Raw genomic sequence first — 22,638 nt, forward strand, 5'->3', positions numbered from 1 at the left:
GCCTGTCATTCCACAAGGCCTTCTCTAGGAATAGACATAGAAATGAAGAGAGCAGTGACAAAGTGGCAAGAGAGAGACAGAGAGTAGGAAGGAAAGTCAAAGAGAAGCATAGACAGAGAGATGGGGGTAGAAATATAAAGAGGAAGAGAGAGATAAGAGACAGGGAAGAACAGAGAAATAGAGACAGAGGCAGATAAGACCAGAGAAATAGGGACGGAGAGGGAGAAGCTGTCTTACTGGTGGCTTCTGAGAGCCAGCTTCACCTCCCACAATGCATGGTTCTTCTGTTTCTGCGGATTTCAATATCTTTACCATAAGCATTCTTTTTCGCTTGCCGTAGTTTGAATGGATAGATGCCCCCTTCAAGGAAAGAATTGTGACTAGAATAGTTATGAAAGGTTTTCCATTTATTAGTTTGGAAAAATTAATTGCAAAAGTCTTGAGAATTTTAATTACTTAAGTGGATAATTATGTGGAATTTAACTTAAGATTATACCCAACCCAGTGCCATCGAGTCGATTCCGACTCATAGCGACCTGATAGGACAGAGTAGAGCTGCCCCATAGTTTCCAAGAAGCACCTGGCGGATTAGAACTGCTGACCCTTTGGTTAGTAGCTGTAGCACGTAACCACTACACCACCAGGGTTTCCTAAGATTATATAAAAAAAAAAAAAATTTTTTTAAGATTATATACATATGCATATATTCACTCATACATATATTTTTTTCCTCTAAAAAATAGAAAATATTACCATAAGAAGCTCAGGCCTCAAGTTTATACTATGTTAATCATCTGTTTTCAAGCTGAAAGACTCCAGTCCCTAAACAAATCCTAAGATTTTACACTAGCTGCCTTTGGTTCATACTTCTAGCTTTCTTATCTCAACAACTCTATCCATGAAAAAAAAAATATGAACATAATGCTCTAAGGACTAGTGTGACTGAAAAGGATTGTATATGGTTACATAAATATTACCCTCGTTAATGGTTTGGAAACATGGAAATAGTTCTGGTAACACTTAGGTGTCTTGACAATAGCAATAAATACCTGTACCTAGGAGCCCTGGTGGAGAAGTGGTTAAGAGCTTGGCTGCTAACCAAAAGGTCGGCAGTTTAAATCCACCAACTGCTCCTTGGAAACCCTACCAGGCAGTTCTACTCTGTCCTGTAGGGGTCACTGTGAGTCGGAATTGACTCCAGGGCAGCAGGATTTTTTTTTTTTTAGGGTCCTTGTAGAGGGTCAGCAGAAAAGAGGGAGATCTTCAACCAGATGGATTGACACAGTGGTTGCAACAATGGGCTCAAGCATAACAATGATTGTGAGGATGATGCAGGCCTGGGCAGTGTATCGTTCTGTTGTACATGGGGTCACGCTATGAATTGGAATGGACTCCACAGCACCTAACAACAACATCAAGGTCTTTAGCATTCATAATTTATTAGTGTCATCTCTCAGACTGCTATTGTCCCAAAACCAGTGAATAAGAATAAATAAGGCAAATGATTAAAAAAAAAAATTTTTTTTTCTTTTTTTTTTCAAAATTGGCCTCATGAAATTTCTGGATCCAAGAAGCAAAATGAATTAATTCATTCACTCATTCATTGGCTAAATATTTATAGAACACCTGGTATGTGTCAGGGCAGGGTAGTCAAACAGATTAAACAAGCACAAGAAATGAGAAGGTAATAAAAAATGAGAAAGTTCCGAATTAGAGGTTTTGGTGTTCTGTCACAAATAAAAGGAGAGATGATTCTATCACACGTAAGCAGAAACTTACCAAATATATCACATAATAACAAAACGCAAGGAGCGTTCATGCTCAATTGAACATATACTCTTTGTTTTCTACTCTGGGCCCACTAATTACACTGGTTCTGTGATAAACATTTTTCAATGCTTATTTTTGCAAAACATCTAACGAAGTTTCATATTCCATTCTTGTAGTTAATGTGAATAAACATGGGTTGGATATATTAAGATGAATGATACTTTTAGAGTGAATTATTCAACAAATACTTGTTTTCCCCATACTGTGCACAACCTGTTGAGGGATTCTCCAGTTGAAAAAGACTAAGTCCCTCTGTTAAAGAGTTTAAAGAACTATAGTAGAAGGGAAATGACTTGGAGAAGAATACAAGGTAGAAAGCATTAAGTGACATAAACGATGTGCAGATAAGTGCCTGGAAATTCAGAGGGAAGATAAACCTTTCTGGATAGTCATGGAACTCTAGACATTCAGCATTTAGGTTAGCTTTCACAGGAGAATGAGAATTTCAACAGGTAGATATTTTTGAATGCAAGGTATTCAGGGCAAAGGGATTACATGTAGAAATCCTATACAGAACAGAGAACTGTTCCATTTGACTGCAGACCCATACCCTATAAGTTACATTGGAGAACCTTAAACATTAGAAATCTGAACTTTATTCTGTAGGTCCTTGGATTAGGTGAAAGGCAAGTAGTGCTCATTGGTGTACTGGTATTAGCTTGGACTGGAGTTCTGTGCGGGTCAGCACATTTGTAGTATCTTGAATGAAGATGTAAAACGTATGCTGCTAGGAGAGGAAACTGAGGCGGGGGTCCATAACTGCGCATGTCAGGGCAGAAGAGCAATTAATAGCAACTTGAACTAGGACTACAACTCATACTTCGCTGCTTTTTCCATTACCACACCCAATCTTTATCAACCCATTATATGGCTAAGCCGGAAAACCAGTATCCCTGTTTTACTGATGAGAATATGAAGAAGCACGTAGATGAAGCTACGTGCCCTGGCTCACACAAGAAAGCAGGACAGATGAAAACACAACCTGCAATTGCAAGTTGTTAGGCACCTTATTTTCACATTCTCCCACAGTACAGTGGACCTTCCTCTTCTCGCGAATTGAATCCTCATACTCTCTTGACACCCTGAGCTAATCAGGGTTTGTTTGGACGGTTTTGAAAATTTGCAACAGTGTCAAAGTTGGGGAAGAAGGACACTTGGGCAAGAAAGGGTGTTTTTTGTCTCTGTTCGTCCCTACTGATTGTCTTAGAGTTAATTCTGATTCACACACCCCTGTTGTTGTTGGGTGCCATTGAGTCAATTTTTGACTCACAGCAACCTCCTTTGACACAGACCCAGATTGCCAGGTCTTTCTTCCATGGAGTGGCTTGGTGAGTTTGAACTGCCAACCTTTTGGTAAGCAACCGAGCACTTAACTGTTTTGCCACCAGGGCTCCTTATGGTGTATAGAGAGGTATGGCAACCCCTACCTCCCTATAAAGGGCAATGCGACTCTACTTTGGTGAGTAGTGTCTGGGGTCTTAAAACCCTGTGAGTGGCCATCTAGGATACTCCACTGGTCTCACTCCTTCAGGAGCAAGGAAGAATGAAGAAAACTAAAGATACAAGGGAAGATTAGTCCGAAGGACTAGTGGACCACTTTTACCACAGTCTCCACCAGACTGAGTCCAGTACAACTAGATGGTGCCCGGCTACCACCACTGACTGCTCTGTCAGGGATCATAATAGAGGGTCCCAGACAGAGCTGGAGAAAAACCTAGAACAAAATTCTAATTCAAAAAGAAAGACCAGACTTGCTGGCCTAACAGAGACTGGAGAAACCCTGAGACTATGGCCCCTGGGCACCCTTTTAGCTCAGTTATGATGTCACTCCTGAGGTTCATCTTTCAGCCAAAGAGTAGACAGGCCTACGAAACAAAATGAGACTAAAGGGCACACCAGCTCAGGGGTAAGGACTAGAAAGTAGGAGGGGACAGGAAAGCTGGTAATAGGGAACTCAAGGTTGAGAAGGGAGAGTGTTGACATGTTGTGGGGTTGTTAACCAACGACATAAAACAATATGTGTTGTTGTTGTTGTTAGGTGCCATCGAGTCGGTTCCCACTCATAGCAACCCTACGCACAACAGAACAAAACACTGCCTGGTCCAGCGCCATCATCAAAATCGTTGTTATGCATGAGCCCATTGTTGCAGCCACTGTGTCAGTCCACCTTGTTGAGGGTCTTCCTCTTTTCCGCTGACCCTGTACTCTGCCAAGCATGATGTTCTTCTCTGGGGACTCATCCCTCCTGACAACATGTCCAAAGTATGTAAGATGCAGTCTCACCATCCTTGCTTCTAAGGAGCACACTGGCTGCACTTCTTCCAAGTCAGATTTGTTTGTTCTTTTGGCAGTCCATGGTATATTCAATATTCTTCACTAACACCACAATTCAAAGGCGTCAATTCTTCTTCAGTCTTCCTTATTCATTGTCCAGCTTTCACATGCATATGATGTGATTGAAAATACCATGGCTTGGGTCAGACACACTTAGCCTTCAGGGTGACATCTTTGCTCTTCAACACTTTGAAGAGGTCCTTTGCAGCAGATTTACCCAATGCAATGCATCTTTTGATTTCTTGACTGCTGCTTCCATGGCTGTTGAAAGTGGATCCAAGTAAAATGAAACCCTTGACAACCTCAATCTTTTCTCCGTTTATCATGATGGTGCTCACTGGTCCAGTTGTGAGGATTTTTGTTTTCTTTATGTTGAGGTGTAATCCATACTGAAGGCTGTGGTCTTTGATCTTCATTAGTAAGTGCTTCAAGTCCTTTTCACTTTCAGCAAGCAAGGCTGTGTCACCTGCATAAAACAAGTTGTTAATGAGTCTTCCTTCAATCCTGATGCCCCGTTCTTCTTCATAAAGTCCAGCTTCTCGTATTATTTGCTCAGCATACAGATTGAATAGGTATGGTGAAAGAATACAACCCTGACGCACACCTTTCCTGACTTTAAACCAATCAGTATCCCCTTGTTCTGTCTGAACAACTGCCTCTTGATCTATGTAAAGGTTTCTCATGAGCACAATTGTGTGTTCTGGAATTCCCATTCTTCGCAATGTTACCCATAGCTTGTTATGATCCACACAGTCGAATGCCTTTGCATAGTCAATAAAACACAGGTAAACATCCTTCTGCTATCCTCTGCCTTCAGCCAGGATCCATCTGACATCAGCAATGATATCCCTGGGTCCATGTCCTTTTCTGAAACTGGCCTGAATTTCTGGCAGTTTCCTGGCGATATACTGCTGCAGCTGTTTTTGAATGATCTTCAGCAAAATTTTGCTTGCGTGTGATATTAATGATATTGTTCGATAATTTCCACATTCGGTTGGATCACCTTTCTTGGGAATAGGCGTAAATATGGATCTGTTCCAATCAGTTGGCCAGGAAGCTGTCTTCCATATTTCTTGGCATAGACGAGTGAGCCCCTCCAGTGACGCATCTGTTTGTTGAAACATCTCAGTTGATATTCCATCAATTCCTGGAGCCTTGTTTTTCACCAATGCCTGCAGAGCAGCTTGTGTACTAACTGTTTAATGAGAAACTAGTTTGCTTTGTAAACCTTCATCTAAAGTATAATAAAAAAAGGAAAAAAAAAAGGTAGTGTGAACTCACAGTTGTTCTGCAGGAGCTTGTCCAGGGAATCACGCCACTGCAGGGCCTCGTTCAGCAAGGGTCTAAATCAGGAATTAAGAAAGAAAAAGGTGAAAGCCATAAGTAGGAAGTTAAACACATGTACCAACAATTACCTGGCCCTGTTTTTTTAGGTGGAAATGATAAAAATGGTGACCCATCCTCAGGCCAAAGGACTTTGAGTTGTGTACTTTCAAGCAGTTGGGTGTAATGAGCTGGGTTTGCTTTCATATGTCTATATTGCATATCTTCATCTCTTTTGGAACAATTTGGCTTGAGCCTGTCCCTTCAAAAGGACATTGTACTGGCATGAGACATGTGTTTTGAAATTCTCTCATTTCTCATTGTGGTCTTTTTCCACATGTAACTTAGCAAATTCCGGTGAGCCCATCACAGGGATTGAACTCATGTTCTCTGCCTCACCCATGCTGCACTCCAAACACCTGATGAAATCAGTGAAGGACGTTGGATTTCTCATCCACATCTCAAGGCCATCTCATTAAGGCTAGCGGAAGGCAGTAAGAGTAGCGCTGCTGACTCATGCTGGGAATGTGCTCTTGGCAAATCTACACTTGAAAAAAATCTGGGTGAATTTGTGCCTTTTTTTTTTTAATTAGGACAGGAAAATATGTTTAAAAAGATTTACTCTTTCTGAGAAGTGGAATACATTGCAAATAGGAATGTCGTGCACAAATGCTCTGTTAGATGTTGACTCAAAAGGAGAAGCAAATAGCCAACATGTAATTTCCCCTTAGGCTGTCTTTATTGTAACATCTATGTATGCAGGAACCCTGCAGCTATTTCTTTGTAAGTACCAATGTTTCTGTCACAGCAGGATTGTGTCAGGTCCAGTTGGTCTCGTCCGGGAAAAATGGCTGACTGTGCTCTATAGGGCTCACCTGGCTCAAACTCTTGCATTAGGATGTGAATTCTTCACTATTATATCAAAACAGACTAACAAGGCATTTATTTCAATATTGAGGCCAGTGGAGATTATTTTTACCTGGAATTTCCCTAGCTTTTGTTTATACAACTGCCCAGACAGCCCAGGGAAGTTGCTGCTTCTGGTTGTGAAAAATCACTCTCTTGGGGTGTTAATTATTCAGATTAGCAATTAAGGTTGATAAGACAATTGCTAATTCTACTTTTCATTTTGCTGCCCCAGGCTCAGATTCAGCCTCATTTTATTTATGTAAGGAGTTTAAGACAGTGGTATGTTTTTAGGCTACAGTATTGTGAATAACTCCCTCATTTCTCTGCTCCTCCTTGTAGGGCCCACAGAGATTGGGAGTCCTAATCATATGATTTTCACAGTTTTATATTTTCCCTGTTTGAAGGTTAAACAGGGCAAAAAAGCAATCAACAAACCTAGTGAAATAATCTTAGGTGAGTTTTTCATTTTTCAATCATAGATTCTTTGGAAATATATTTCTAAAAAAAAAAAAGTTGCTTTTTCATCAATTCTGACTCAGGGTGAACCTGTGTGTATCAGAGAAGAATTGTGCTCAATAGGGTTTTCGGGGGCTGATTTTTCAGAAGTAGATCACCCGGACTTTCTTCTGAGGTGCCTCTAGGTAGTCTCAAAACTGTAACCTTTCGGTTAGCAACCGTGTTAACCATTTGCACCACCCAGGAACCCTTTTTTCCAACAAGTGAACAACTGTCTCTCTTTTGCTTTTCTTTCTAGTTTGTATATAGGAGCACCACAAATATGTCCCTCTGTTCATATTATTCCTAACCAGAAAGGACCTGTTTTCTAGAGGTCAACAGCTTTTTTGGGCTCTTCTGTGTGACCTCATATTGAGATCTTTTCTTATGTATGTATTACTTTGTACTTACATTTTTTAGCACTAGGGGCTTACATGTCTGAAATTCTTCACAACACTGGGTTCAACGTTTTGCTCAGGGGAGACACTCATGAAGTCTCTATTATTGTTGACAGAAGTGGCAGGACATTATTGAACAATAATAACAACAACAACAAAACTGGCTTAGAGCAATGGGGGGGCCTCGCTGAGTCTCTTTCTGAGTTTACAGATATTCTCATGAAATGAATCCGCCTTCCTTCTCCCTCACCTTTCCTCCTTCTTAGTATAAAGGAACACAGGAAGAAGAAATGACATGAGCAGGTGCACCAAGCTTAAGCATGTTACCAGGTGCAACTTGTCCAAAATGGTCTTGCTAGAAGCAGACTAATGATCAATCTCAGCAGCACATCACAGCCAAGATGAAAGTCCCGCAAAGGACATGTGCAGAGCCCACTTGGGGGTTAAACTGATTCAAGGACGAGGTTAAGCAGGACACATTGCCCCAGCATGAAGCCCAGTGTTCTGATTACCAGCCAAGGAGGTAACACAGCTTCATGCTGTCCAATTCTCAGAATTTGCCAGCCCTCATTAAGCCTGATTTCTTTGGCAACAGGATAGATGCAAATCTAAATGACCAATAAGTACCGTGGTTTGAAAGGTCAAAACTGGCCATAAAGGGTGGACACGGAATCTGTGTGTGTAGGTGTGCAGGGGAAGGGGGAAAGTCAGTTCAAATGAAAGGCAAAATAAATGCTTAGAGAGATGATTAACTACAGGTTTTATAATGCCCCCTGTAAATGCCACCTTGTCCAGGAAGTGAACTTCCCAGCTGGAAGCACTCTCTCCCTTTGCTATAGTCTTATCGCATTTATTCCCTGAATTTCTGACATGGCAGTGATGCGCTCACTGCCTAAGGTTATAGCTTGTCATTCATGAAGAGCTTTTCCTAGTCTACTCTGTGGAGAATTCCCCACAGCACTGATCTACCCTGCAATAAATGCACGTCAAATCAAAGAGCAAATGAATGATGGGTTTGTTTATCCAGAGTTAGCTTGGTTGACGAAAGCCACGAATAACCCAAAACTTAGATTTTAATGGCCAATTCCATGAACCATTACTACAGCTATTGACAACTCTGACACTTACTAGCTGTAACCTTGGGAAAATGTTTTGACCTTTCTAAGCACCAAGTGTTTTTTGTCTTTGTTGTTTTGTTTTTCTTTAATCTACAAAGAAATACTGCCTCTCATTTATTGTGAGAATTGTATGTAGCGATGCATATAAAGACAGTACGGTACCTGGCCATACGTAAACACTTTTGATAATGTTCTCATTTGTGCTCCCTCTTTCCAAGAAAAGTGAAATTTCAAGTTATTTACTGGCAATTATAAAGAAGCCCCCATGGTGCAACAATGAGGCGCTCAGCTGCTAATAGAAAGGTTGGTGGTTTGAACCCATCCAGTGGCTTTGTAGGAGAAAGACCTACTTATCTGCTTCCTTAAAGATTACAGCCTAGAAACCATATGGGGCAGCTCTACTCTATCACATAGGGTCCCTATGAGTCAAAAATAGACTTGATGGTACCTAACAACAACGACAACAACATTGGCACTTATAAGCGCCTGGGAGTCCCTGGATGGTGCAAATGGTTATGCTAGGATGCCATCCATAAGGCTGGAGGCACCTCAGAAGAAAGGCATGGCAACCATTTTCTGAAAAATCAGCCATTGAAACCCTGTGGAGCACAGTTCTGTTCTGACACATGACGTATCGCCATGAGCTGGAATCAACTTAACAGCAACTAGTTTAAGTACCTGATCTGTTTGGCCTTCCTGCCCTGCAGTGGCCTCATCTGCTCATGACCAGTCTAAAGTCCATGACCATTTTTTGAGCCATTACCCTGTGGTCAACAGCGATTAGAAGACCATAGGCAGAGAAACAGATAAAAAAAAAAATATATACCTGGTATTTATTGATGTCCACTTGTGGGCCAAAACTTGTACATGCATCTTTTTTTTTCCTAAAGAATTTATGTATGTATATGTATATGCCCGTGCTACCCATTGCCGTTGAGCCGATTCTGACTCAGAGCAACCCTATAGGAAGAGTAGAACTGCCTCATACGGTTTCCAAGGAGTGCCTGGTGTATTTGAACTGCTGACCTTTTGGTTAGCAGCCGCAGCTGTTAACCACTACACCACCAGGGTTTCCATATCTATCTATCTATCTGTCTGTCTGTCTGTCTATCTATACAACCCTTAAAAACCAAATCTGTTGCCATCAGGTAGAACTGCCCCACAGAGTTTCCAAGGAGCACTTGGGGTATTCGAACCACCAAGCTTTTTGGCTAGCAGCCATAGCTTTTAACCACTACCACTCTCTCTCTCTCTCTGTATATATACATATATTTACACACACATAAATATATATATTTGCCAATTTAAAATTTTCACATGTACAATTTAATGACATCCATTATATTAATCGTATTTTACAACCATCCCCAATATCCATGGCCAATTTCCATCACCATAAACAGGAACTTAGCACTATCTAAGCAATGTCTCCCCTTTTTTTCCTCCCTCCCACCCCTGAACCACTGCCTAAAATTTTTCTCACCCTGACACATGCATGACTTTCACATGTGACACACATCCCATGCGGATACTCCGGTTTTAAAAATGACTAGCAAATATCTCCTAGAGACAAACAGCACTAGAATAATTTGTAGTCGCTCTAAGTGTTAGTGGTAAGTCAGTAACGGCTGGTTTGGGGGGAGTTCAGCCCAAATAAGAGCGGCAGGTGACCGCTGCTTAAAGTGGGGTCTGCGTATATACATCTTAATGCTCTCAAAACAACACTCACTTTGCAGATAACCAAGTAAGAACATGCGTGCGAAAACTTACTTGCAGCTGTTCTGCACTGTTCACAGGTTGTGAGCGAGTTAGGTGTGGGTGTTAGAGTTACCAAGGGGTTATAAAGTGGTAAAGACATAATGAAAAGGAGGTAAAAAGTGGCTAGTCAGGCAGGGTGAAATGGAACATCTGCAAAATAAAATAGACTACAAAAATATCTGTATCAGTTCCTGAACATTTTGAATTTGATTATAATCCATGTTAGCAGTTTTCAAAAATTAAATTTAGGTGGCTTATCGGTTTATTTGTTGTTTCACACCCATACGGATACTCCCGTATATAGAGGGTAGGCAAAAGTAGCGGCATTTAGAGAGAAGAGAAGTGGGGAGGTGGAGGGATAGAGTGTAAGAAGTCAGGGAAGAGGCTTTTAAGAAAGAAAGTTGTGCAGTCAGACATTACAGACAGGGCAAGGATGAAGCCTTTCAGTTTAGAGAGGTTGGTGGTGGTGGTGATGGTGGTTGCTGTCGAGTTGGTTCTGACTCATAGTGACCTCATGTGTGTCAGAGTAGAACTGGGCTCCATAGCGTTTTCAGTGGCTGTTTTTTTTTTTTTTTTTCAGAAGGTCACCAAGCCTTTCTTCCAGAACTCCTCTGGGTGGGTTCAAACCTCCAGCCTTTAGGTTAGCAGCCACAGTCTGTTTAACCGTTTGCATGTTAGCAGAGTTTTTCTCTTTTTTTCTATGTTTCTCATTCTATTCTCTCTCTCTCTCTTTTTTTTTTTTTCTGATGAGAAGGATAAAGTGTATTAAAAATGGAAAATGCATTAAAAAAGAAAAAGCATTTATAAAAGCCTATTGCTGTCAGTGACCCAAAGAAGATAAGAAAGGCTAAAAATATCTTCAGTCAGGAAGTTTATCTTCTCTTCTAAGGTTTATTTTCTTCTCTGGGAGGAAAAACATGGGTAAAATATACAGATAAATACTGGAAAGAACTTAATCTTTCTTAATCAGGTAAAAGGCACAGAAATTTGTCCAACGTGAGGAGGTGGGATGGGGTTTGAGTAATCAGAAGAGGGTGAGGAAAGGTTTGTAGTAGTCACAGCTAAAAACGCAGTAACCCCCCCCCGAAAAAAAAATTGCCCTTGACTAGATTCTGACTCATAGCGATCCTACAGAACAGAGTAGAACTGCCCCATAGGGTTTTCAAGGAATGGCTGGTGGATTTGAACTGCTGACCTTTTTGTTGGCAGCCAAACACTTAACCACTGCACCACCAGGGCTCCGTTATGCAATACAGACACGCAAATATTATCTAGGGATATGAAGGATTTTCTAAAACAATTCAATAACTTCTGAAAGAAGAAAGGGGATGGGAGAAATGAGAAGTAAATCCAGTAAATATTAGCCCCAGGTTTTCTTCCAAAGCCTTGTTAAGCCAAAAAGTTCAAGAGCCTTTGTGGGATATTAGAAGCAGAGAATCAAAGCAGGAAATGTGGTACTATGTTTATTTTTTTAAAGATAATTCCAACAGATCAATAACTACCACATTGTTTACTTCAAAATAGACTTTTGATCTGTTGTTGCTGTAAAATGTGGTTCTTAGAGCTTGGTGTCTGCTGCTCCACATTGAATTAGCATTCCCTTTTTAAGTGCAGAAAACATAATTATGCCTTACTTCTGGTTTGGGATCACTTTGAAGTAATAAAAAGAGGAGGATGGAAATACCCACTTATTTTGATGGAAGATTAAAAAATAATAGCACATATATCTATCTCCCAACCAATTCAATCTATATTAAGTTGAAGGTCATTTGGCCAAAGGAAGGGTTGACCAGTTTAGACAAATGTTAAACTGAAAAAGAGAAATGGAGGTTAAATGGAATTCCTGTCCTTTCACCACGATTCTGTGATTCCTCAAAGCTTTTAGGGAATAAGTAGGGTAAAGGAGTTTGAACACATTTGGCTTTTCTTCTTCCTCTCCCTTTTCTTTACGTTCATGACTATCAGTTTTAAAGGGATGATGGGGTGTGTTTCTTCAGGCAATGATGGGCTACGGAGCTCATGGAACCACAGCACACAATGGTGATACAATGAGCAATATTATTAAGTTTCAAGGAGGGCCAATGCAAACTGTGAGATCTAGATTAACTGTGACTACATCTTCATTCTTCAGCATTATTGTTTCCCACCATGCCGAAATTGATGGGAGAAACTGTATGTCGGGGGTAGGGAGGTAAGGAGGAGGACCTCAGAAATCCAATCACTCAGGAATATGAAGTTAACTATTGGGGAGGAAATGCTTGTTGTGCATTAAAAAGAAATAGCTAGTTGTCACAGATTGAATTGTTTTCCCCCAAAATATCTGTCAACTTGGCTTGGTTATGACCCAAGGAGTCTGAACAAAGACAAGCGGTACCAGGAATGACCCTAGAAATCAGAGTCCCAAAACTGGATCTAGAATAGATCCTCCTCTTGTCTTAAGGCTATAGAAACTCCATTACAGGTGGTAAGTGAAGTGATCAAACCCCTGGCATGTAGGGGCAGCATAATTACTGACGTTTGCCCTGTGGTAACTGGGATTAGGTGCAGGTGGAAGGAAAAGCACTGGGAGATCAAGTGCCACAACATTTGCTCAGTATGGAGATGACGATGCTTATAAAGCCAGTAGCATGGGGTGGCTTCTTTTTCCATAATTGGAGATTTTGATAAAAGAAAATAACAGGCATGAAGCAAAAGACAAAGTACCCCTAGGGTAACTGTCATGGATTGAATTGTGTCCCCCCCAGATTTGCGTCAACTTGGCTAGGTTATGATTCCCTTGTATGATTGTATGATTGTCTACCATTTTATCTTCTGATGTGATTTCCCTATGTGTTGTAAATCCCATACTATGATATAATAAGAAGGATTAGCAGCAATTACACTGATGAGGTCTAAAAGATTAGACAGTGTCTTAAGCCAATCTCTTTTGAGATATAAAAGACAGAAGTAAGCAGAGAGACAGGGGGACCTCATACCACCAAGAAAGCAGCACAGGGAGCAGAGTGCAACCTTTGAACCTGCGGTTCCTGTGCTGAGGTGCTCCTAGACCAAGGGAATACTGATGACAAAGACACTCCTCCAGAGCCATCAGAGAAAGAAAGCCTTCCCCTGGAGCCAGTGCCCTGAATTCGGACTTCTAGCCTACTAGACTGTGAGAGAATAAACTTCTCTTTGTTAAAGCCATCCACTTGTGGTATTTCTGTTATAGCAGCACTAGACCACTAAGGCACTAGTATTCATTCCTATCTCAGGTAGTAGTCTTCCTATCCTCTACCGAACCTTGGAGGGTCAACATCTTAGGAAAGAAACTGTTAGGTTTAAAGTGCCTGTGATGTCCTCAGCATCTTCCTGAGGAAAATATTCCCACTTGATCTCCCTGCTGAGGAAATAGCCTTGCATAGTCCCTTAGCAGGTGACATCCAATGATCAGAGTTAACTGGATCAGGGATGGTTACCTGACCCAAGGGCGGCAAAGGAGCAGGTTAGCTAATAGCTGATGAAGTGCTGGTGCCATTAATAAGGCGCTGTCTCTCCAGCTAGGTCCCAAGGCAGAACCTTATCATTTATTGTTTGTGTCCAGTCAGTCAGTATTCAGTCTTATGCTCCAAACATGAAGCATTCAAAAAATGCTTATCTACAAACCCACTCGCTGAGGGTCCTTATGGTCCTCAGCCAGTAATTGAAGGAGGGAGCTCTACAGATGAGGAATGGTGCTTTACAATTGAAAAATAACCATCTGTTTGAGGAAAATAAGTGGAATCCATATGCATGACTCACTTCTGGGTCTTGGCTGGTTTCTCTGGCTTCTCATTATATGGAATGACAAGGTCAACAGCTGAGTCTGGCTTCTGGAGGAGAATTCCCAACTTGATCTTAATCTCCTTGGCCCTGAAAGAAAAGATGAAGAGAGGGAAGAGAAGACCACATGAGCATACAGACCTAAAAAAGAGATTTCTTGCAGCATCAGGGAAACAAAAATGAACAAAACCCCATTTCACTGGGTGTATTGTGGCAGAAAGAATACTAATGCAGAAATTAGGATGTAGAAGGTCTAATAATTAGCATTTATTAAGCTTATTAAGTCCCAGATAAATATGCATTATCTCATTTTAATCTTAATTATTGAATGTAGTTATTAAAGGCAGAGCTACTCATTGCATTGCCTACCAATCTTCTGAGGGTTCTAATTCCAGCTGTATGATTAATTAGATGTATGACATTTGAAGTAAATAAATAATTGCCAGATCTCAGTTTCCTCATCTGTAAAATGAGAGAGATAATGTAGATATGTTCTTCATTTCCAGCTAGACAATTAAATGATTCTGGTTGGTGATTTATTTCTCTATATTCTTCATTTGTCTCATGGGTGGATTTGACTCTCTTTTCCAATACCTTTCCCATTGTTCCAACATGACTGTTGGAGTATTTTACATGCAGTAAAATGCATGTTGGGGGCAATGATGCTTCAGTGGTAGAATTCTCGCCTTTCATACCAGAGACCTGGGTTTGATTCTGGCCAAGGCACCTCATACACAGCCATCAGCCCTCTGTCAGTGGAGGCTTGTGTGTTGCTATAATGCTGAACAGGTTTCAAGGGAGCTTCCAAATTAAGACAGACTAGCAAGAAAGGCCTGGTGGTCTACTGCTGAAAATCAGCTCATTAAAAACCCTATGGACCACAACATTCTGATCCTTAACAATCACAGAAATGGTACAGAACCAGGCAAAATTTTGTTCTGTCACCATGAGTTGGGACTGACTTGGCAGCAGCCAATGACAACAACAACAACGAGAAGATGTGCATCAGGGTTGTACTCTTCCCTTTTGACTTCAACATTCTAGTGAGTAGATGTGGTCAGAATTCTGTGTACTCCTCCATGGTATGATGTCACTGCTTCATGCTAGTTTCAAAACTAACCTTCTGAACGATCCACCATCTCATCATGAGTCTGAACTCTAAAAAGACCAAGTAAATCTTCAATATTAATCAGTAGAACAAGCACTGTCTATTGGGAGACCAAGAAAGCTGTCCTCTCACTGTCACCTGGGTACTTTAAATATCCTTTTATGATAGAGTTTATCATATTCTCTTATGGTCATTGATTTATGTGTCTGTTTTCCAGGCTAGGTAGGAGAATTCTTTGAGGGTAGGAATTGGGTCCTAAATACTACTTAACTCCTGTGCCTAGCACAATGCTTGGCAACATAGTAAACATTCAAAAAAAATCTGCTGAATTGAACTAAAAACATCTTCATTTGTTTCTCACACATTTACTAAAATTTATCTCCAGCCAATGCTTAAGATAACCAAAGTCTTAAAGGGCTGCAAGGAAGTTCAGTTGTGGCTTGACAGGATCTTGCTGCTCTAAACCACACTTTCCCCATATATTTACATGGAGACGGTGCTGAGAACATTTAAGTAAATAAAAAGGGCAACATAAGCAATTATGGTAAGTCATATTAGGGAGAAAAATTATTGAAATCTACTATACAAATTAAAAATACCCATAAGTAATTATTATATCACATTCTCCTTTTGTGTAGTAAATATGATTTTAAAGCTATGATATAGAAATAGTCACTGCTAGGATGTCTTTCCCTTTTTATTTCTTTCCACTTGCATTCTTTCCCAAGGATTCTCTGCATGAAGCCAACTTGGGCCCCACAATACAGTAGATTGCGCTGACCCAAGCATACCGTTATGGTTGAAACTCCCCACAAATGTAGCAGCCAAAGTCTGGGAATGTTCTATGGAGGGGCTTATATAACGTAGTGAGTAAGACTAGTTGTTGCTTTGATTCTGGGCTCTACAAGTTACCTAAATCATGTAAAGTTTAGGATTTTTTTTTCTTTTAAACATAGAAACTGGGACTGATAAAATAGCATATGCTCCTAGGTTTTTTGTGATGGTTAAATATGCTAATGCATGTGAGTCACTTAGCACAACATTTGGCATATAATAAATACTGCGTCTTCAGTGTTAGTTCTGACTGAAAAGTTATTTTTTCAACCAAAAGGCAGCTGATGCTCCCTAGCTTAGAACATCAAGTTACAACATTCAAAAATGTTCCCAAATGTTACTAAAAAATTACACCACCTCCTCCCATATTCTACCTCTAGAGACAAGAATTGCCAATTTTATATTAGCTTGAAATATGAAGAAAACATATTACACTGGGGGGGAACTGCATGCAATATTTGTGGCTACCTCCTGCTGGCTAATATTTGGAACTGCAGCCAGAGACAATCGTCAGGTGCCATTTAGTTAGTTCTGACTCATGTATCACATGTGAAAGTCATGCATGTGTCAGGGTGAGAAAAATTTTAGGCAGTGGTTCAGGGGTGGGAAATACAGACAAAAAAAAATGGAAGAATTCAGGAAAATAATACAGGAACAAAATATCAAAATAAATTCAAAAACAACAATTAGAAATCCAAAAGATAAACAACAGTATTTCAGAAATGGACAGTGTCATAGAAGGTCTGAGGAGCAGGTTTGAAAAATGGAAGACAGGATCAGTGAAATTGAAGGCAAACTCTTGGATACCACTCTGTTTGAGGAAAAATCAGAAAAAACAAAATGAAGAAACCCTGAGAATTATGTGAGATAAAAGCAAAAATTTGCAAGTGATTGGAGTTCCAGAACAGGGGAAGAAAATGGAAAATACAGAGAGGATCATTGAAGACTTGCTGACAGAAAACTTTCCTAATATCATGATGGATGAAAAGCTGACCATCCAAGAAACTCAACGAACCCCGTATAGGATAGACCTCAAAAGAAAATCACCAAGGCATACCATAATCATACTCCTTAAACCAAAGACAAAGAAAGAATCCTGGCAGCAGTTTGAGAAAAACAAAAAGTCACATACAGAGGGGAAACAATAAGCTCTGATTACTCGGCAGAAAACATGCAGGCAAGAAGGCAATGAGATGACATACAAAAAACCTTGAAAGAGGAAAATTGCCAACCAAGAATAACATATCCTGCAAAACTCACATTCAAATCTGATGGCAAAATTAGGGCATTTCCAGATAAACAGAAATTAGTGGAATGTGTAAAACCAAACATACAAGAATTATTAACGGGAGTCCTTTGGTTTGAGAACAAACAATGTCAGACCACTGCCTGAATCTAGGATGCAGGATTGTACCAGCCAGATACCAACCTTGGAAATGATCTCTCAAGGACTATTCAAAGCCAAAAGATTTACAACAGGGAACCAGAGAGGTTAATCTGTAAATGACAACAACGTTGGTACAATAAAAGGGGGAATAAATGGTGTAGGTATAGAACTTTCTAATGGAGAGGAAGGCAAGGTGGTACCAAGTAATAATAGACTGGTTCAAACCTAGGAAGGTAAGGATAAATGTCAAGGTAACCACAAAGGAAGTTTACAAACTTACTCATCAAAATGAAGAAAAACATAAAGTCTCAGTAAAAACCAAATCTACAAAAGGAATGAAAAAAAAAAATCCATGAACAAAAGAAATTCAGTACAAGAGAGTAAGAGGAACAAAGAAACATCTGCACCACAGGAAAGAAAGCACTACAAAATGACAGTAATACACTCACACCTATCGATAATAACACTGAACATAAATGGCCTAAGTGCACCCATAAAGAGAGAGAGTGACAGAATGGATAAAAAACAGAATACACCAATATGCTATCTACAACAGACTCACCTTAGATACAAAGACGTAAATTTATTGAAAACCAGAGGATGGAAAAAATATATCAAGCAAACAGCTACCAAAAAAGAGCAGGAGTGACAATACTAATCTCAGATAAAATAGACTTTAAAACAAAATCCACCATAAAAAACAAAGGAGGGCACCATATAATGATTACAGGGATGATCCATCATGAAGACCATAATAAATATCTACACACCCAAAGACAGGGCTCCACAACACATAAAAAAAAAAAAAAAAACTCCAACAGCACTGAAAAGAGAAATTCACAGTTCCACAGTAGTAGGAGGAGACTTTAACACACCACACTTAGTAAAAGACAAAACATCTAGAAAGACACTCAACAAAGACACAGAAGATCTAAAGGACACAATCAGCCAACTTATATAGAACATTCCACCCAACACCTGCAAAGCACACATTCTTTTCCATTGCACGTGGAATGTTTTCCATAATTGACCACACCTTTGGTCACAGAACAACTCAACAAAATCTAAAGCATTGAGATAATACGAAGTATCTTCTTTGACCACAATGTCATCAAGGTAGAAATTACAAACAGGAAAAGCAAGGAAAAAAAAAAATCAATTGCATGGAAACTGAATAACACCCTTCTTAAAAAGCACAGGATAATAGAAGAAATCAGAGATGGAATAAAAAAAATTCCTAAAACCAAGTGAGAATGAAAACACATCATACCAAAACCTTTGGGATGCAGCAAAGGTCATGCTCAGAGGTCAATTTACAGCAGTAGATGCACACATCAAAAAAGAAGAAAGGGACAAAATCGAAACATTAGCTACACAACTCAAACAAATAGAAAGAGAAGTCTGCAGCCACCAGAAGAAAGGAAATAGTAAAGATCAGAGCAGAAATAAAAGAAAGAGAAAAAAAACAATAGAATAAATCGACAAAACCAAAAGTTGGTTCTTGGAAAGGATCAACAAAATCGACAAACCTTTGGCCAAACTGACGAAAGAGAAACAGGAGAGGTTGCAAATAAACCAAATAAGAAATGAAATGGGGGACATTACAACAGACGCAACTGAAATAAGAAGAATTGTAACAGTATTACAAAAAACTGTACTCCAACAAATTTGAAAACCTAGAGGAAATGACAAATTTCTGGAAACACACTACCTATCCAAACTAACATAAAATGATGTTGAAAATCCAAACAGACCTGTAACAAGAGAAGAGATTGAAACAGTAAAAAAAAAAAAAAAGGGCAAAAAAAAAAAAAACTTCCAACAAACAAAAGCCCTGGCCCAGATAGCCTCACTGGAGAATTCTACCAAACATTCAGAGAAGAGCTTACAACAGCACTACTCAAACTATTTCAGAACGCAGAAAAGAAAGCGATCCTTCCGAATTCATTCTCTGAAGCCAGCATAACCCTGATACCAAAAGACACCACAAAAAAAGAAAATGAGAGACCAGTGTCTGTCATGAATTTAGATGCAAAAATTCTCAACAAAATTCTAGCCAACAGAATTCAACATCATATCAAAAAAATAATGCAACACAACCAAGTATGATTTATAAGAGGTATGCAAGGATGTTTCAACATTAGAAAATCAATCAATGTAATCCACCACACAAATAAAAGAATCACATAGTCATCTCAATCAACACAGAAAATGCATACAACAGAATGCATTCCAGCACCCATTCCTGATAAAAACTCTCAATAAAATAGGTATAGAGGGGAAATTTCTCAGCATAATAAAGGGCATCTGTACAAAACCAATAGCCAACATCATTCTTAACTAAGAAAGGGTGAAAACATTCCTCTTGAGAACAAGACAAGAGTGCCCATTATCACCACTCCTATTTAACATTGGCTGAAAGTCCTAGCTAGAGTGATAAGGCAAGAAAAAGAAATAAAGGGCATCCAAATTGGTAAAGAAGAAGTTAAATCTTCCGTATTTGAGGATGATATGACATACATAGAAAGCCCAACAGATTCCAGGAGAAAACTACTGGAACTAACAGAAAGATTCAGCAGATTACAAAAATCAATTGAATTCCTATACACCAATAAAGACAATGATGAAAAGGAAATCAGGAAAACAATACCATTTACAATAGCCCCTAAAAAAATAAAATAGGAATAAATCTAATCAGGGATGTAAAAGACCTATAGAAAAAAAACTACAAAACACTACTGCAAGAAACCAAAAGATATCTACATAAATGGAAAAACATACCATGCTCATGGATAGGTAGACCCAACATTGCAAAAAAGACAATTCTACCCAAAGCAATTTACAAATACAATGCAATCCCTATCCAAATACCAACAACATTCTTTAAAAAGATGGGAAAACTAATCATTAACTTTATGTGGAAAAGGACAAAGTCCTGGATAAGTAAAGCACTATCGAAGAACAATAAAATAGGAGGACTTGCACTACTTGACCTATATAGCTACTATACAGCTTTGGTAGTCGAAACAGCCTGATACTAGTACAATGACAGATACATTGACCAATGGAACAGAATTGAGAACCCAGAAGTAAATCCATCCACCTACAGTTACCTGATCTTCAGCAAGGGCCCAAAATCCGTCAAATGAGGAAAAGACAATCTCTTTAAAAAATGGTGCTGATGAAACGTCTACCTGCAAAAAAAATGAAACAGGACCCATACTTCACACTATACATAAAAACTAATTCAAAATGTATCGAAGATGTAAATATAAAGCCAAAAACTGTAAAGATCATAGAATTAAAAATAAGATTAACCCTATAGGTCCTAATACCTGGCATTAACAGGATAAAAACCACAACTAACAACACATAAACTCCAGAAGATAAGCTAGATCACTGGGATTTACCCAAAATTAAACACTTATGCTCATCAAAAGACTTCACCAAAAAAGTAAAAAGCGAACCTACACACTGGGAAAAAATTTTTGGCTATTACAAATTTGACAAAGATATAATGTCTAAAATCTACAGGAAAACCCAATGCCTCTACAACAAAAAGACAAATAATCTAATTAAAAAATGGGCAAAGGAAAGGAAAAAGAAGACATTCAAGCCGCTAACAGACACACGAGGAAATGCTTGTGATCACTAGTCATTAGAGAAATGCAAATCAAAACCACAATGAGAGACCATCTCATCCCCATATTACTGGCACAAATTAAAAAAAAAAAAAAGCAGAATATAACAAATGTTGGAGAGGCTGTGGGGAGATTGACACTCTTGTGCACCGTTGGTGGGAATGCAAAATGATACAACCATTTTTGAAAATGATATGGTGCTCCCTTGGAAAGCTAAAAATAGAAATACCACATGATCCAGCAATCCCACTCTTAGGAATATATTCCAGAGAAATAAGGGCCTTCACAGGAATAGACATGCACACCCACGTTCATGTCTAGGAAACAACCTAGATGCCCATCAACAGATGAATGGATAAACAAACTATGGTACATACACACAAGGGAGTACTACACAACTATAAGGAACAATGATGAATCTGTGAAACATCGCACAACATGGATGAATCTGGAGAGCACTACACTGAGTTAAATAAGTCAATCACAAAAGGACAAATATTGTATGAAACCACTACTATAAAAATTCATGAAAAAGTTTACACACAAAAAGAAACAAGCTGTGATGATTACAAGGGAGGGGAAGGGTGGCAATGGAAAAACACTAAATAGACAATAGATAAGTGGTAACTTTGGTGAAGGGTAAGACAGTGCACAATGCTGAGGAAGCCAGGTCAACTCATTCAAGGCAGCATCATGGAAGCTCCATAGACACATCCAAACTCCTTGAGGGACCGGATTGCTGGGCTAAGGGCTCTGGGGACCATAGTCTTGGGAACATCTAACTCATTTGGCACAACATAGTTTATAAAGAAAATGTTCTACATTCTATTTTGGTGAGTAGTGTCTGGGGTCTTAAGAGCCTGTGAGTGGCTATCTAAGATACTCCACTGGTCTCAGCCCTTGGGAAGCAAAGGATAATGAAAAAAACTAAAGACATAAGGAAAAGATTAGTCCAAAGGACTAGTGGAACACAACTACCACAGCTTCCATCAGACTGAATCCAGTACAAATAGTTGGTAACCAGCTACCACCACCGACTGTTTGGATTAGAATCACAGTAGAGGGTCCTAGACAGAGCTGGAAAAAAATGTAGAACAAAATTCTAACTCACAAAAAAGACCAGACTTACTGGCCTGACAGAGACTGGAGAAATTCTGAGAGTATGGCCCCTGGACACCATTTTAGCTCAGTAGTGAAGTCACTCCTGAGGGTCACCCTTCAGCCAAAGATTGGACAGGCACATAAAACAAAACTAGACTAAAGGGGCACACTAGCCCAGGAGCAAGGACTAGAAGGCAGGAGGTGACAGGAAAGCTGGTAATAAGGAACTCAAGGTCAAGAAGGGAGACTGTTGACGTGTCATGGGGTTGTTAACGAATGTCATAAAACAATATGTATACTGTATAATGAGAAGCTAGTTCTGTAAACCTTCATCTAAAGTGCAATAAAAAATAAAAAAAAAAAAAAGAAATCGTTTCAATTCCAAGTTCAAAGGATATTTTTCGGCAATAGTCTCAGGGGTTCCTCTAGCCTCTGTGGGTCCACTAGGTCTGGCCTTTTTTAGGACTTTGAGTTTTGTTCTACATTTTTCTCCCATTCTACCTGGGACCTTCTATCGTGTCCCTGGTCAGAATGGTCAGTAGTGGTAGCCGGGCACCATCTAGTTCTTCTGGTCTCAGGATTGAAGAGGTTGAGATTCCCATGG

The 22,638-nt window shown here is 39.6% G+C and overlaps 1 protein-coding gene across 1 annotated transcript in view; it reads right to left on the reverse strand.

The window, feature by feature from the left end:
- The window catches only part of RGS5 (regulator of G protein signaling 5), an 89,185-nt gene that overhangs the window by 33,675 nt on the left and 32,872 nt on the right, over positions 1–22,638 (reverse strand). The window contains exons 2-3 of the mRNA XM_049881103.1: positions 13,943–14,053; positions 5,446–5,507 (exon numbers count right to left, since the gene is read on the reverse strand). Coding sequence (XP_049737060.1) covers positions 5,446–5,507; positions 13,943–14,053 — 173 coding nt within the window. The remainder of the gene's footprint in view (positions 1–5,445; positions 5,508–13,942; positions 14,054–22,638) is intronic.

This window comes from Elephas maximus, chromosome 3 (genome assembly GCF_024166365.1).
Source record: "Elephas maximus indicus isolate mEleMax1 chromosome 3, mEleMax1 primary haplotype, whole genome shotgun sequence".
Taxonomy (NCBI): domain Eukaryota; kingdom Metazoa; phylum Chordata; class Mammalia; order Proboscidea; family Elephantidae; genus Elephas; species Elephas maximus.